Source organism: Lithobates pipiens, unplaced genomic scaffold, assembly GCF_037356315.1.
Source record: "Lithobates pipiens isolate NorthernLeopardFrog02 unplaced genomic scaffold, aLitPip1_a1.2 Scaffold_25, whole genome shotgun sequence".
Taxonomy (NCBI): domain Eukaryota; kingdom Metazoa; phylum Chordata; class Amphibia; order Anura; family Ranidae; genus Lithobates; species Lithobates pipiens.
In genome coordinates this window covers 33,496,841-33,509,060 of record NW_027507787.1, presented here as the reverse complement: position 1 = coordinate 33,509,060, position 12,220 = coordinate 33,496,841, and the positions used below count along the sequence as shown (strand labels likewise).

The 12,220-nt window shown below is 38.6% G+C and overlaps 2 protein-coding genes across 10 annotated transcripts in view; one reads left to right on the top strand and one right to left on the bottom strand.

Annotated features, from left to right (window-relative positions):
• The window catches only part of PLCE1 (phospholipase C epsilon 1), a 783,803-nt gene extending 778,045 nt beyond the window's left edge, over positions 1 to 5,758 (top strand). For 7 of the 9 annotated variants that reach the window (XM_077454232.1, XM_077454230.1, XM_077454231.1 and 4 more), the window contains one exon: positions 975 to 5,758. In XM_077454232.1, the coding sequence (XP_077310358.1) occupies positions 975 to 1,123 (149 nt within the window). In that variant the 3' untranslated portion in view covers positions 1,124 to 5,758. The remainder of the gene's footprint in view (positions 1 to 974) is intronic. The other 2 variants (XM_077454238.1, XM_077454236.1) reach the window with 1 other exon arrangement.
• Positions 5,759 to 5,833: 75 nt separating this feature from the next.
• The window catches only part of NOC3L (NOC3 like DNA replication regulator), a 122,493-nt gene continuing 116,106 nt past the window's right edge, over positions 5,834 to 12,220 (bottom strand). The window contains exons 19-21 of the mRNA XM_077454239.1: positions 11,616 to 11,713; positions 10,435 to 10,519; positions 5,834 to 6,295 (exon numbers count right to left, since the gene is read on the bottom strand). Of these exons, the coding sequence (XP_077310365.1) occupies positions 6,152 to 6,295; positions 10,435 to 10,519; positions 11,616 to 11,713 (327 nt within the window). The 3' untranslated portion in view covers positions 5,834 to 6,151. The remainder of the gene's footprint in view (positions 6,296 to 10,434; positions 10,520 to 11,615; positions 11,714 to 12,220) is intronic.

The following is a 12,220-nucleotide window of genomic DNA, read 5'->3' as shown; positions in this document are numbered from 1 at the left end:
CGTTCTTGACGGTCGTAATTTCAGTGAACTTTTGCGTCACTGCAAGTTTGCAAGGCAAACTTGAGCAGAATCCCGTTGGAAAAGCGGTCATATCTTTTTCCGATGAGAAATCCGATCGTGTGTATGCAGGTGCCTGTTTTTTTTGACAGCTGAGAGAGCAGAAAACTCTCTACAATTGTTACATAAATGGATCAGGAAATTCTGCATGAAGATTGTGAGGGGTGTTGAATCAAGAGCATGATTTATTTTTTTTTTTAAACAATTGTGCAGCTCCAACTGGGGGAGTTTTAACATTTTAAAATATATATCTCTCTCCATATATGCATATGTCAGCAAGTCGTTAAAGCAGAAAAGGCTCTCTCAGATGAGAGATGGGTCCATCACCCATGGACAACTAGAAAATAGTGGGGGCAATGCTGGGCTTTGCTGTTTCGCAGTGTACAGACACTTGCAGGTGGATCCTAACAGAATAGTTTAAGAATTAACTCTGTGTCCTGCGATTTATGATTAGTATATAGTACGGTAGTCGAAGTGTAGTATACACATCACTCAACAAAAAAGTGCCCATCAGTAGAAAGAGGCAGCAACGTCTGCATAGCACATCATTTTTTAAGTTGGGAAACCAGAAATAAACATCACCGGGCCCCCAGATTGTTGTACAAGGATCTCTTGTGTACCTCTCATTTTTAAGCGATCTGCGGGTCAGAAACCATGTGGATTACTCACTGCTTCATCTTCAATTTAATTGGTATCCAGTTTTCGATATTGCTTTACTAGATAAAAGAGAAACTGTAGCTCGAAATGTTTTTGTTTTGAGTAGGGAAGTTAGCTGTGTGTATTTATTGCGGTCTGTGTCCCCACTGACAAAAAAAAAAAAAAAAAAAAATGTTCCTGTTGTCACATCTCCTTTATTTTAACTATAATAGCTTTCAAGTATGCAGCATATTCAATATGTATTTCAATATATATTGCAGGTGACTGTATGTGCAATGGATTGCAGAGCAAGAAAGAAGACCGTAATTCAGCAGATAACAGAAATGTCTACAGACACCCTTCCAGCTATAGGAAGCCAAACGCAGCATGGTACGATAAGCTTTTTAAGAACTGGAAACTGCCAAAATGATGCAAAGTGCCAGATTTTCTGGATTTTGCATGAAGTTACTTCCAAAAAAGGGGATTACAGTGGATCTCTTTTGATGCGACCTGGATAGTGGCCGATTTTCAGTGAGCCTGGTTAATGCAGAAGGGTAAGGTGGTAGGCTTCCTAGTCTTGTGGCTGAAATATTTACTAAGGAGAGACGACTGGCAGGTTTGCCAATGACTGAAACATGTTTCTTCACTCTGCTACAATGTCATGTACAGGCACTGATTAAGAGGACGTTTTTTGCTTCTTACACTGAAATTAACCCTAGTGATATCTGGGGTTACTGGTGGAAATGGCAGGAGCAGCACGGTACCCTGATGTCTTATGTGTACACACTGCAGGAGTTTCACTAGTTTTCACTTTTCTTTTGTAAACATATAAAATAGCACATGCTGCAACATAAAACACTGATGTTATAAACAGATTATGATGCTTGTAAACACAATATGTGTGATTTAAGCAGCTTATTTTTTATGAGTTTTGTGGAACGTGTCTTTATATTTATTGAAGCATTGTAATGTCACTTCTAGACCACTGACCCCAAAGATGCTTTTATGACTGCTGTTTGGTCCTGAAGTGTTTACTGGTTTAGCATTGAGATTTTAACAATTAATGTTACTATTATTTTGATACCTAGCACCTTATTCCGTTAGTACATAAAAAGCATTGACCACTTTTTTTTTTTTTAAAGATGTACTATGAAAGTACACATTATTTGTTTACGGTGATAAGGATGTAGTTAATGCAATACCCCTATGTACATTGTTAATCTTTTTCAAACTTTAGGGATTTTGTACATGTGAAGGACCTACATAAAAGTAACCTGTATGTACCACAGTCCATACACCTTGTGTTTTCCTGCCATGGACTACATCTTCCTATATGGGGATGCAGAACATAATTTTTATATGTACGTTATGTGATTTGTCTATGATCTGAACTGCAACTTTATCACACACAATTGTGCAACAATGTATTCAAAAAATATGAAGTTGTAGACAACTGACTTTTCATGTTTCACACACTTGTTAATGTCTAACCAAAACACTTGGCTTATAATCACTACTTTCCAAGATCACCAATTACCACAACTGAATGTGTGTTATAAATGTCTTTTAATTCTATTGTATACTTTTATTTAAACTGCAGTCCTGGAGGAGGGAAATGTGTACATTTTGTTTCTTTCTCTGCTTATCAAAGGGAATTGGTGATTGAGCAGCTATCACAATGGATTTTTATTTCCACTGCAGTGCTAAGGTAGCTGTGATGGTGTTTAAACTTCCAAGTCCCTCTAAATCTTCATTAGTGTTTACAGCAAAGAGGCTGAAAAGAAGTAAATAGGACAAACACAGCTATGTTAGGAGATATTGGATGCTTCAGGTGTTCCTGTATTATCAATACTGTAATGAGCAGCAGGATGCGTGTGAAGTGTGACTAGGGTATTTGCTGCAATCATGCTACCTTTTGAGGTAAAGTTCTTTATGACGGTATTGTATCGTTTTATTTTGGAAACAGTTGTTACTTTAATTTGCGAATACTAATCTAGTATACATTTTAGCTGTCAGCAGATTTTATAACTATTTATATTTATTTTTCACTGAACATAAAACAAGGCATGTCTGCCTATTATTAACCTAAACACTTCAAGTAAAGGTGATAAACTATTCAGTATGCTGAGTGTCTTCGTACTATTTAGGAGCTATCTGGCCATCAATTTGTGTATTATGGCTTAGCAATTCCAGAGAGCGTGGACAGACCTGGCTTATTTGATGGCATGTGGTGTTTGATCATGGGCCCTTTTTACATAAAATTTTTTTTTTCTGATTATGCCTAATTTGTACTTTGATAGCAGAGTTGTCTTAACATTTCTGAACTGACCAACAGCAATTAAGTTTAGTAATGCTAAGAGAATCTTTATTTTGTTGGATTTTTGTCATAGGACAAAAGAAGTAAAACTGAGGGAATGGAGTTTAGTGGCACCATTCCCGAGCAGTCAGACTGATTTGGGCTCCTGGGATTTCTCTCACTTGTTTGTGTAGTTCAGTATTAAAGACATTACTACATAAGCAATGGATTGTGGTAGTATTTTGGATGTGAAAGTTAATTTTTTTTAAATTTTTATTCAGTATCAAAATCGTCCAAAAGGCAGGTTTGTGTTTTGCACAATATACTCCTGGATGAGGAAGTTTAACACACTTCTACGTTGTCTGCTCTATTTATAAAACAGGTGGCAAAGTGCAGCATTTCACTTTGGGAACCAGTTAATTAGCCAAAAGGATACCAAACAGCTCACGCAGATATACTCTCCTGGCCAGAGTCTCGTACATATATAGGGCTTTGACCAGGAGAGCCACCAGAGGGAGCGTGGCTGGCGGGGACAATTGTGTGCACAAGCGGCAACACGGGGGTTTGTGTGTGTAAACACAATCCTGTGTAGAAACACACAATCTGTCTTCTCTACTCTGACAGCAAAGTAGAAATAGCAATCTGTCATGTCTCCTAGTTAGTCCCATACACCCCCCCCCCCCAGTTAGAACACATTTAACATCTTGAGTGCCCCCTAGTGTTAACCCCTTCCGTGACAGTTACATAGTAATCAGTGCATATTTATAGCACTGATCGCGCTGTAGATGTCAATGGTTCCAAAAGTGTCCAACGCAATATAACGAAACAGCGCCATTACTAGTAAAAAAATAAATAAAAAAGCCATAAATCTTTCCCATAGTTTGTAGATGCTATAACGTTTGCGCAACCAATCAATATACGCTTATTGCAATTTTATCAAAACTATGTAGAATACATATTGGCCTAAATTGAGAATTTTTTTCTTAAAGTGGTATATTTACTATAGTAAAAGATATGGTGTCTTTCAAAATTGTCACTCTTGTTTATAGCGCAATAAATAAAAAACACACAGGTGATCAAATACCACCAAAAGAAATCTCTATTTGAAAAGGACGTCAATTTTGTTTGGGTATGTCACACGACCGCGCAATTGTCAGTTAAAGCGACGCAGTGCCGAATTGCAAAAAAATGGTCCAGTCATTGAGCAACCAAATCTTCAGGGGCTAAAAAAAATTTTTTTTCCCATATGCAGTTCATTTCCTTCCCTAGTTTTTACCTCAAGGGGTTAAGTAGCGTAAAAAAATAAAAATTCACTCCATTTATAAATGGCAACACTCAAAACAGACCACGATTCCACTGCTGCAATTTATTTATTTTTTTTGAAAGTGCAATTTATATTGTTGGGAATTGGAACATAAGGACTTTTTATAGGGGTAAAACATAGTTAAATGTACAGGAACTGAGAGAAACAGGTAGGCTACGAATGCTGAGCTCTTGAAAATGCAAGATACCTGGCTATCTCTGTATTTTGCAGAGTAATAACTCCAGACCATGAAGCAAGTGAAGTCTAAAATTCAAGAACTTTCAGGAGAGGTAAATAATGGCAGCTTGTATTGTTCTCTCAATACAGGCTCCTTTATTGTGATTTTTTCCAATACAAATCTTTTAATTTTTAGGTGTAGGCCAAGGGTAAATTGTATTTTAATTTATTACCTCCTTACTTCACCCAACTCTTTAGAGGTAAGATGCCCATGTGGTCAGTGAATGGGAGTTGCAAAACTAATTACATTTTGAATTGCTTTTGAGGTGAGTGGCGTTCACATGAGCCGCCGAATGTTAGCCCTTCACGCCTCGTACACACGCTTAGATTTCCGGATCACCGAACGTCCATTTTTTTTGTGGCGTGCTAGTTTCATGGTCACTCACAATATGATAATTCTCATATAAATATGTCAGAAGTGACATATTGTGTTGACTAGTTTTGTATGTATTCTTTCATTTCTAAGCATGCGTAGTCTTGCTCTTACGATTTTTTTCCATACAAAAACCATACTAATGAAACGAAAACCAGACGTTGAATTCACATCCAGCTTTTGTCAGGTGAGAAAAAGCAAAAATCGGCTGTCGAAAGCACACTGTACTAACAATCAGAAAATAGTCAGACAGCTTGTCCTACAAACTTTTCCATCTGGTTTTCATATTGTGTGTACGGGCCTTTAGACCTCAGGGCAATTAGTGGCTTTCATTTACCAAAAAATTGTTAATGTCTTTTAATCACTGATATCACAAGCAATTGGAGCTTATCCACAATAGCACTGCTTAATCAGATATTCCAGTGTTCCTAGTAGGCCTGGATTCACACTGCCGTGACTTTGAATCCAACATCCCTGTGCAACTTCATCACAGCTTACATACGACTTCTTTAACAGAAGACAGTGCAAGTGGTACGGACGTCGCACCAAAAGTAGCGCAGGAACCTTTTTCTAAGTCAGAACGTCTTGAGTCCCACCAATTAGAACGGTTCCATTGCAGTTATTGGGGAGCGACGTGTCAAGCAACTTTGAGTTTTGAAGTTGCTGCAGTGTGAACCAGGGCTTATTGTATTATTCTGTGATGGTGCATGTCTTGAAGTGATTGGAGTATATATTTTGACTTTCTGTGCCAGTTAGCAATGTGTTGGTTTTTGTAAATTGTTTGACTACTTTTATGTTACAGACTTGAAAATGGTATTTGTATATGTTGAAAATAAAAATGTTTGCTTCATCAACAGACGTGCTCGATTTGGAATTAATGGCTCTGTAGTTAAAATGTTACCAGATTAAAAAAAAAATAAAAAAAAAAAGCTAAAAAATACAGAATATTTATTGAAATTGCTCACCGCTGCAGTTATGTACAATGAAAGGCACAATCCAAAACAACATTTTTGATACTGTTGAGAAATATTGAAGTTCTTGCAGTGGCAAATGATAGAAACTCCCAGGTGTGTGCTCATTCAGCAAGTTTTAACACATAAGAATCTTGCAAGCAGAATGAGAATTTCTTGCTATATCTTAAACGTTTTGGTGAACCTAACTAAGATTACATTACTGGAGGAGCTGTTGATGGAAGAGTCAACTCAGCAGCATGCATTTACAACAATGCGTGGTCTAGGACTCCTCTGCTTCACATTTCTGACCAATCAGGTGCTCCGTTTTTTTTTTTCTTTACTACAGGCACGTAATTCAGCTGTACTGAAGATGCTTTGCTGAGATGCGTTTCAATTAGCTCTTGTAGGTCCTTGTTCAGTTCATACGTTCTGCTTTTACCCTGTAACATAAAAACAAAAAAATGTGAAATTTCCTTTATGGGGCAGGGGGCATTAACATTGCCTGAAGAGATTCTCTAACAATCTAAGGTGATTTCCAGAAATGTCATCTGCACACTACACAGAAAAATGTATTTTTTGTAACATTTGTGCACTAAAAAATAGTTTAACGTATTTTGTTCCTGAAAATTTGCTTTTGATAAATGGTTGAGCAAGTATCATGCGATATAAAAAAAATGTCAGCCACCATTTTATTCTCTAGGGCCTCTACTTTCAGAAAATATATAGTGTTTAGGATTTCAAAATTTTCAAGCAGAAAAATGCTGATTTTAACATGATTAAAAAATTGTGCCACTGACAACGCAATGTCTATGCATGTGATCTTGTACGTGGAAGTGATCCATTGGATGTTTACCAGTATTGTGGTCTCTGTATCCATATGTTTCACTTAAAGAATTGGAAAAAATAAAATTGTGCCACACAGCAAGGGGTCAAGTTGACCCCCCACCCAATGAGTGATGCTTACCTTCTTCCCCACTTATCTTCACTGTGGCATTGTTTTTCAGTTTACTACATTCATTGCGATTTTTCAAACTCCAAGCAGATATTATTTTAATATCAATTTAGAAGTGTTGTGCAATGAAAAAAAAAATCTGGTTCTTTTTCTTAATGTTCCTGCCAAATTATTATTATTATTTGATCCCCTGTATATTTGTGTTTTCCCACTTACAAAGTTGTTGCAGTTTAGTGAGTAAGATGTATTTGATCCTCTACTAACCAACAATAATTCTGGCTATAGTAAGTGGTATACAGATTAGTCCCTGTCAATTTAAGAAGGTCCTCCTGACAACTTGTTATATGTATAAAAGACACCTGTCCACAGAATATTTCTTCCATTCAACCCCCCACAATCATGGGCAAGACCTGTCAAAAGACGTCAGGGACAATATTGTTGACCGGCACAAGGCTTGAATGGGCTACAAGACCATCAGCAAGAAGCTTGGTGAGAAGGAGACAACTAATGGGAGCGATTTATTTTCAAATGTAAGAAATACAAAACCACCAATCGCCCTTGGTCTGGTGCTCCATGCAAGATTTTGCCTCATGGGGTAAGGATGATCATGAGAAAAGTGAGGGATCAGCCCAGAACTACATGGGAGGAGATGGTAAATGATCTCAAGGCAGCTGGGACCACAGTGAGAAAAAAATAAAAATAAATTGGTAATACAATACGTCACATGTACAGGCCTGTCTGAATTATTTAGATGTTCATTGCCAAACTTCAGAGAAGGATTAGGAGAAAGTGCTGTAGTCAGATGAGATCAAAATTGAGCACTTTGGCATCAACTCCACTCACCGTTTGGAAGAAGTAAAAGGAATGGCCCCAAGAACATCCCTACAGTCAAGCATGGATGTGGAAACATTATGCTTTGGGGCTGTTTCTCTGCTAAAGGTACAGTCTGACTTTGTCGCATTGAGGGGCCAAGTATTGTAAAATCTTGGATGAGAACTTTGTTCCCTCAGCCAGAAGGCAACAAAGAAATGGCTCAGGAGAAAGCATATTAAGGTCATGAAAGGGCCTAGCCAGTCTCCAGATCTTAATTCTAGAGAAAATTTATGAAGGGAGCTGAAACTGAGTTGCCAAGTGACAGTCAAGACACCTTAAAGGGGTTTATTGGCTGTCGCCTTCATGGTTTTTCACCTTAATGCATACATTTTATGCATTAAGGTGAAAAACCTCCTGTAGTGCTGCAGCCGTTTACTTGCCTGTACCCGGTTTTCTTCTCCCCAGTCATGAGCACACCAGTTCTAGTTGGCATCTTAAATGTTGATTGGATATGGATAACAGCAGGGAGCCAATGGCTGCGCTGCTATCAATCAAACCCAAGTCCTGTTTTCTGTGTCAATGGACGCAGAAGTAGGACTTGGGAGCGCGTTCGCACGGGTGTTCACCGAAGGAGAGTGCTGCTCAGACGTGGGCACTCGATGTGGGAAGGAGATACTAGCACCGCTGAGGGACTGCAACTCCATTTATAACATTTGCATCATGTGTTTTTCTGGATTTGTGGTTGATATTCTGTCTCTATAATTTAAAAATTCACCTCCAATAACAATTGTAGACCCTTCATTTCTTTGTCAGTGGGCAAACTTACAAAATCTACAGGAGTTCAAATACTTATTTTCCCCACTGTACTTTTGGCAGTAACAGTCAAACACATTAAGAAAAAGAACCTGTTTTTTTTTTCCCATTACACAACACTTCTGAATTGATATAAAAATAATATCTGCTTGGAGTTTGAAATTCACGACAAATGTAGATTTAAAACAGAAAAACCTGTACCAAGGATCTAGGCTGCAGCTTCAGTCACAATCTTGAAATAAGTTGGTGGTAAGTGGTTAAAAGGATACTAATCCTATATGTGAGTATCCATTTGTCTATATGTTTTGTTTTATACAATAAACGTTCAGTAATGCACTAAATGTGCGCCCTCCTTGTATGCTTTTAGATTAGGACATTGTTGTACAGAGTAGGATAAATATTCTGCAGGGTGATAACACCTTTGCAGCTCCTAACATGCTCTGCAAACTACCATGTGGTGGGCAACATACAGGTACGTAGCTTGTAGCCACACCTGCCCTAAATAAAACTACTGTGGGTATGAGTAAAGTGGTTACTGCACCAACACCCATCTTTAAAGCAATAGTAAAAGCAAGATTTTTCAACTGTACTTTATATGAAGTCTTAACTATAGGTACAGTGAATATCTCCCTAAACTTGCACAGTCTAGTAAATATTCACGTCAGCAGGTGCCAACCTGCATTTACAGTACACTAACTGCAGACAGCAACGTGCCGCAATTGTTACTCGCATGCATGAGTTTGACATCAACACGGCACAGCCAGACAGCACAAACTCAGAAGGAAGATTGGGTGAAGATGGAAGCACCTGGAGTGGAGACAGCATCCTGTTGGAGGGCTCCACTTGGCAGACAAGTCTGCCATAATGTGTTATGTGGTGCATACTAAGGCTCCATGCACATTAGGAGCAGAAAAAACATCAAAGTTTTTAGCTTAAAAATGTGGCATAAAAGATGCAAATTGAAAGCATATTGTACGAAGTTTACGTGAGAGTTTAAGAGCATTTTGTTTATAGGCGTTTTTTGCACTACATGTCCCTCTGCAAAAGCCAGGAAATGATGTACAGTGACAACACACTTTTTTTTTTACAAAAAAAAAAAAAAAAAAAAAAATGTTGAAACTTGACGTTTAGGAGAGACTGACATTTTTACAGCTCCTAAACTTCTCCAGAAAACGCAATAGAGTAGGGCTTTTTTTCCTGCCTCTGAACGTCCCTGACAGAAAACGCCTGTAGTAGTTATAATGTGCAAAGATGCATAGAACACAATATAAGTGCTTCTAGAGGCAGGAGAAAAAAAAAAAAAAAACCCAAACGCCTGTAGAATTTATGTTTTTTTAAGTCCAGTGTGCATGGAGCTTAACAATATGGCATAAGACTGTAGTAAGCCTATTTTTTAAATTGTTAGCAACATTTACTACCACCTTAAGTACAATGCCATTGTATGGCCCTTTTGACATGTGGGAGGGCTGCACTCGTGGCCCTCTGTATTTACCAAGTTGAGCACCACTGCTCTAGAGCATTATAAAGGCTGTCCAACGTGATCACTGCTAAGCTATAGTGTTTCACTATAACCACAATGCACTATGAAAACATTAAAAGAGCGGCACAGTGGTCTACAGGGCAGCATAGTGGTGTAGTGGTTAGCACTCTCACCGAGCAGTAAGAAGGGTCGCTGGTTCGAATCCTAACCACAACACTACCTGCCTGGAGTTTGCATATTCTCCCTGTGCCTGCATGGGTTTCCTCCGGGTACTCCGGTTTCCTCCCACAATCCAAAAGACATGCAGGTAGGTTAATTGGCTTCTGTCCAAAAAAATTGGCCCTAGTATATGAATGGGGACCTTGGATTGTGGGCTCCTTGAGGGTAGGGACCAATGTGAGTGTGCAATGTACAGGGATAGGGACAATTGCAGACACTCCGGTTGAACTGGAAGGACTGGTGTCTTTATTCAACCTTACTAACTATGAAACTATGAAGTACAGTCACTGTTAGACAAATACCTTTATCTTGGGCACCGATTCAGGAACTGGAGGATTGAAGGTCATACCATTTATACTGTAATCATTAAATAATTCCGTGGCAGACCTACAAAATATTAAATACATATTAAAGTGAAGAAAAATGCATCAAGGTGTTTGTTAAAAATTAAGGCTACATACTTAAAACAAAAGCTCTGATCTACAGGTTTCCTTACTTCTCCACGACGTAACATTGGCAAAAGAAGAAAAGTCTGGAATGACTGTTTAACCACTTCAATGCTAGGACCCCTCACCCACATCATACCAGAAGGATTTTATTGGTTCTAAGAGGGGATACCAGTTCTGCCCACACAGGGCCCACAACATCTGATAGAGATCAAAGTTTTTTGGTCTGTTTCACACCCGATAAGATTTTGCTTTTAAATTCAGTTCAAATGTACTGTACACATTTCGAAAGAGACCATTGGGATGTTTAGATAAGACAGCAGAATGGTAAAGCTCAAATTAAAAGTTAAACATTCCGTTTGGAACAGCTTTTAACTTTAAATGTTACATTATAGAGCACACACATTAAACTGTCTGTGTATAGTGATTGTGTACAGACAGGAATTACTACGATGTTGCCAATCCTATAATTCTGAAAGACCTTACTTGTGTGCGATTGGTGATCATGCAACGTATGCAAATGTCATCTATAACATGCCCATGGGAAATTTGGTTTATTGTATATTTACTACTATTTATCTTTCTGGATGGAAGCCAACCCATTTACCCTCATGAAACTGAAACAGATCAATTATAAGCCTGCTGAGATCTATGGTGGCAGAGCTGGACCGGTTTGCATATTACTTTACCATTTTCTCATTTTAAAAGGCCAAATAAAAGCATATTCTATTTTTATTAGGATTGGCAGCATGTGCCAAAACTTAAATTTGCATTTATCAATTCTGCAAGTTGGGCTACCCTCCCTCACCAGCCCCCACCACTTCCCTTTTTGGTGTTCTTTTAAGATCTTGTTCAACACCTAGGAGGTGACCAGCAGCAAATTTACGCCTGTAAAAAATGGAGCGCAATTCTAGAAATACACTGAATCTGAAAACGCTGTTCTTTTGATTAATACATTTCTTACTAAAGGGTGTCCAGCCGTTTGTAGGCAGAACTGATCGGTAGAACTGAACCATTTCCAAGGTGAGAAACCTTACCTGCGGCTATAGGATTGTCCCAGAGCTGCTGAACCATCTGATGGAGCCCCAGCACAAAGGTGAGCTGCAAATATCCGAACAACAGGATGGAAATGCCTCTAAAAGAATATAAAAATATATTTTTATTGTCAGCTCATAAAACGTACATTTTCTTCCATTAAGGCCAGCGATACACAGAGCAAATTTCTTTCCTGCAAACACAGCAGTGTTGGCAAGGAAATCCCTCCTGCTGGGCCATTTTGTTCTAGCGGGGGCAGCCATCCCGAACCATGATTATTGGAAAAGACCATGATTGTTGCTGCCCGTTATAGCAGTGGCTTACGATGATCGTAAGCGAAGCAAACAGGCTGGTTGTACCCAAGCTGATCAATCGATCAACTTGGTACATTCAGCCTGCCCAATAATGGTTTGAATCTTGAGATTAGAACCATGTATGGCCAGCCTTGGGAAAACAGGAATTCTAAAATAGGTTATGTTGTCCCCTTACAGGAGGTTGGAACACTGGCAAACAGTTAGTTCTATTTGGATATGAGCTTATCCTTGGGAATTGTATCCCACTGGAACTCATCGGAATCATTTTCCTCCAGCTGTGGTTACACCCTTTG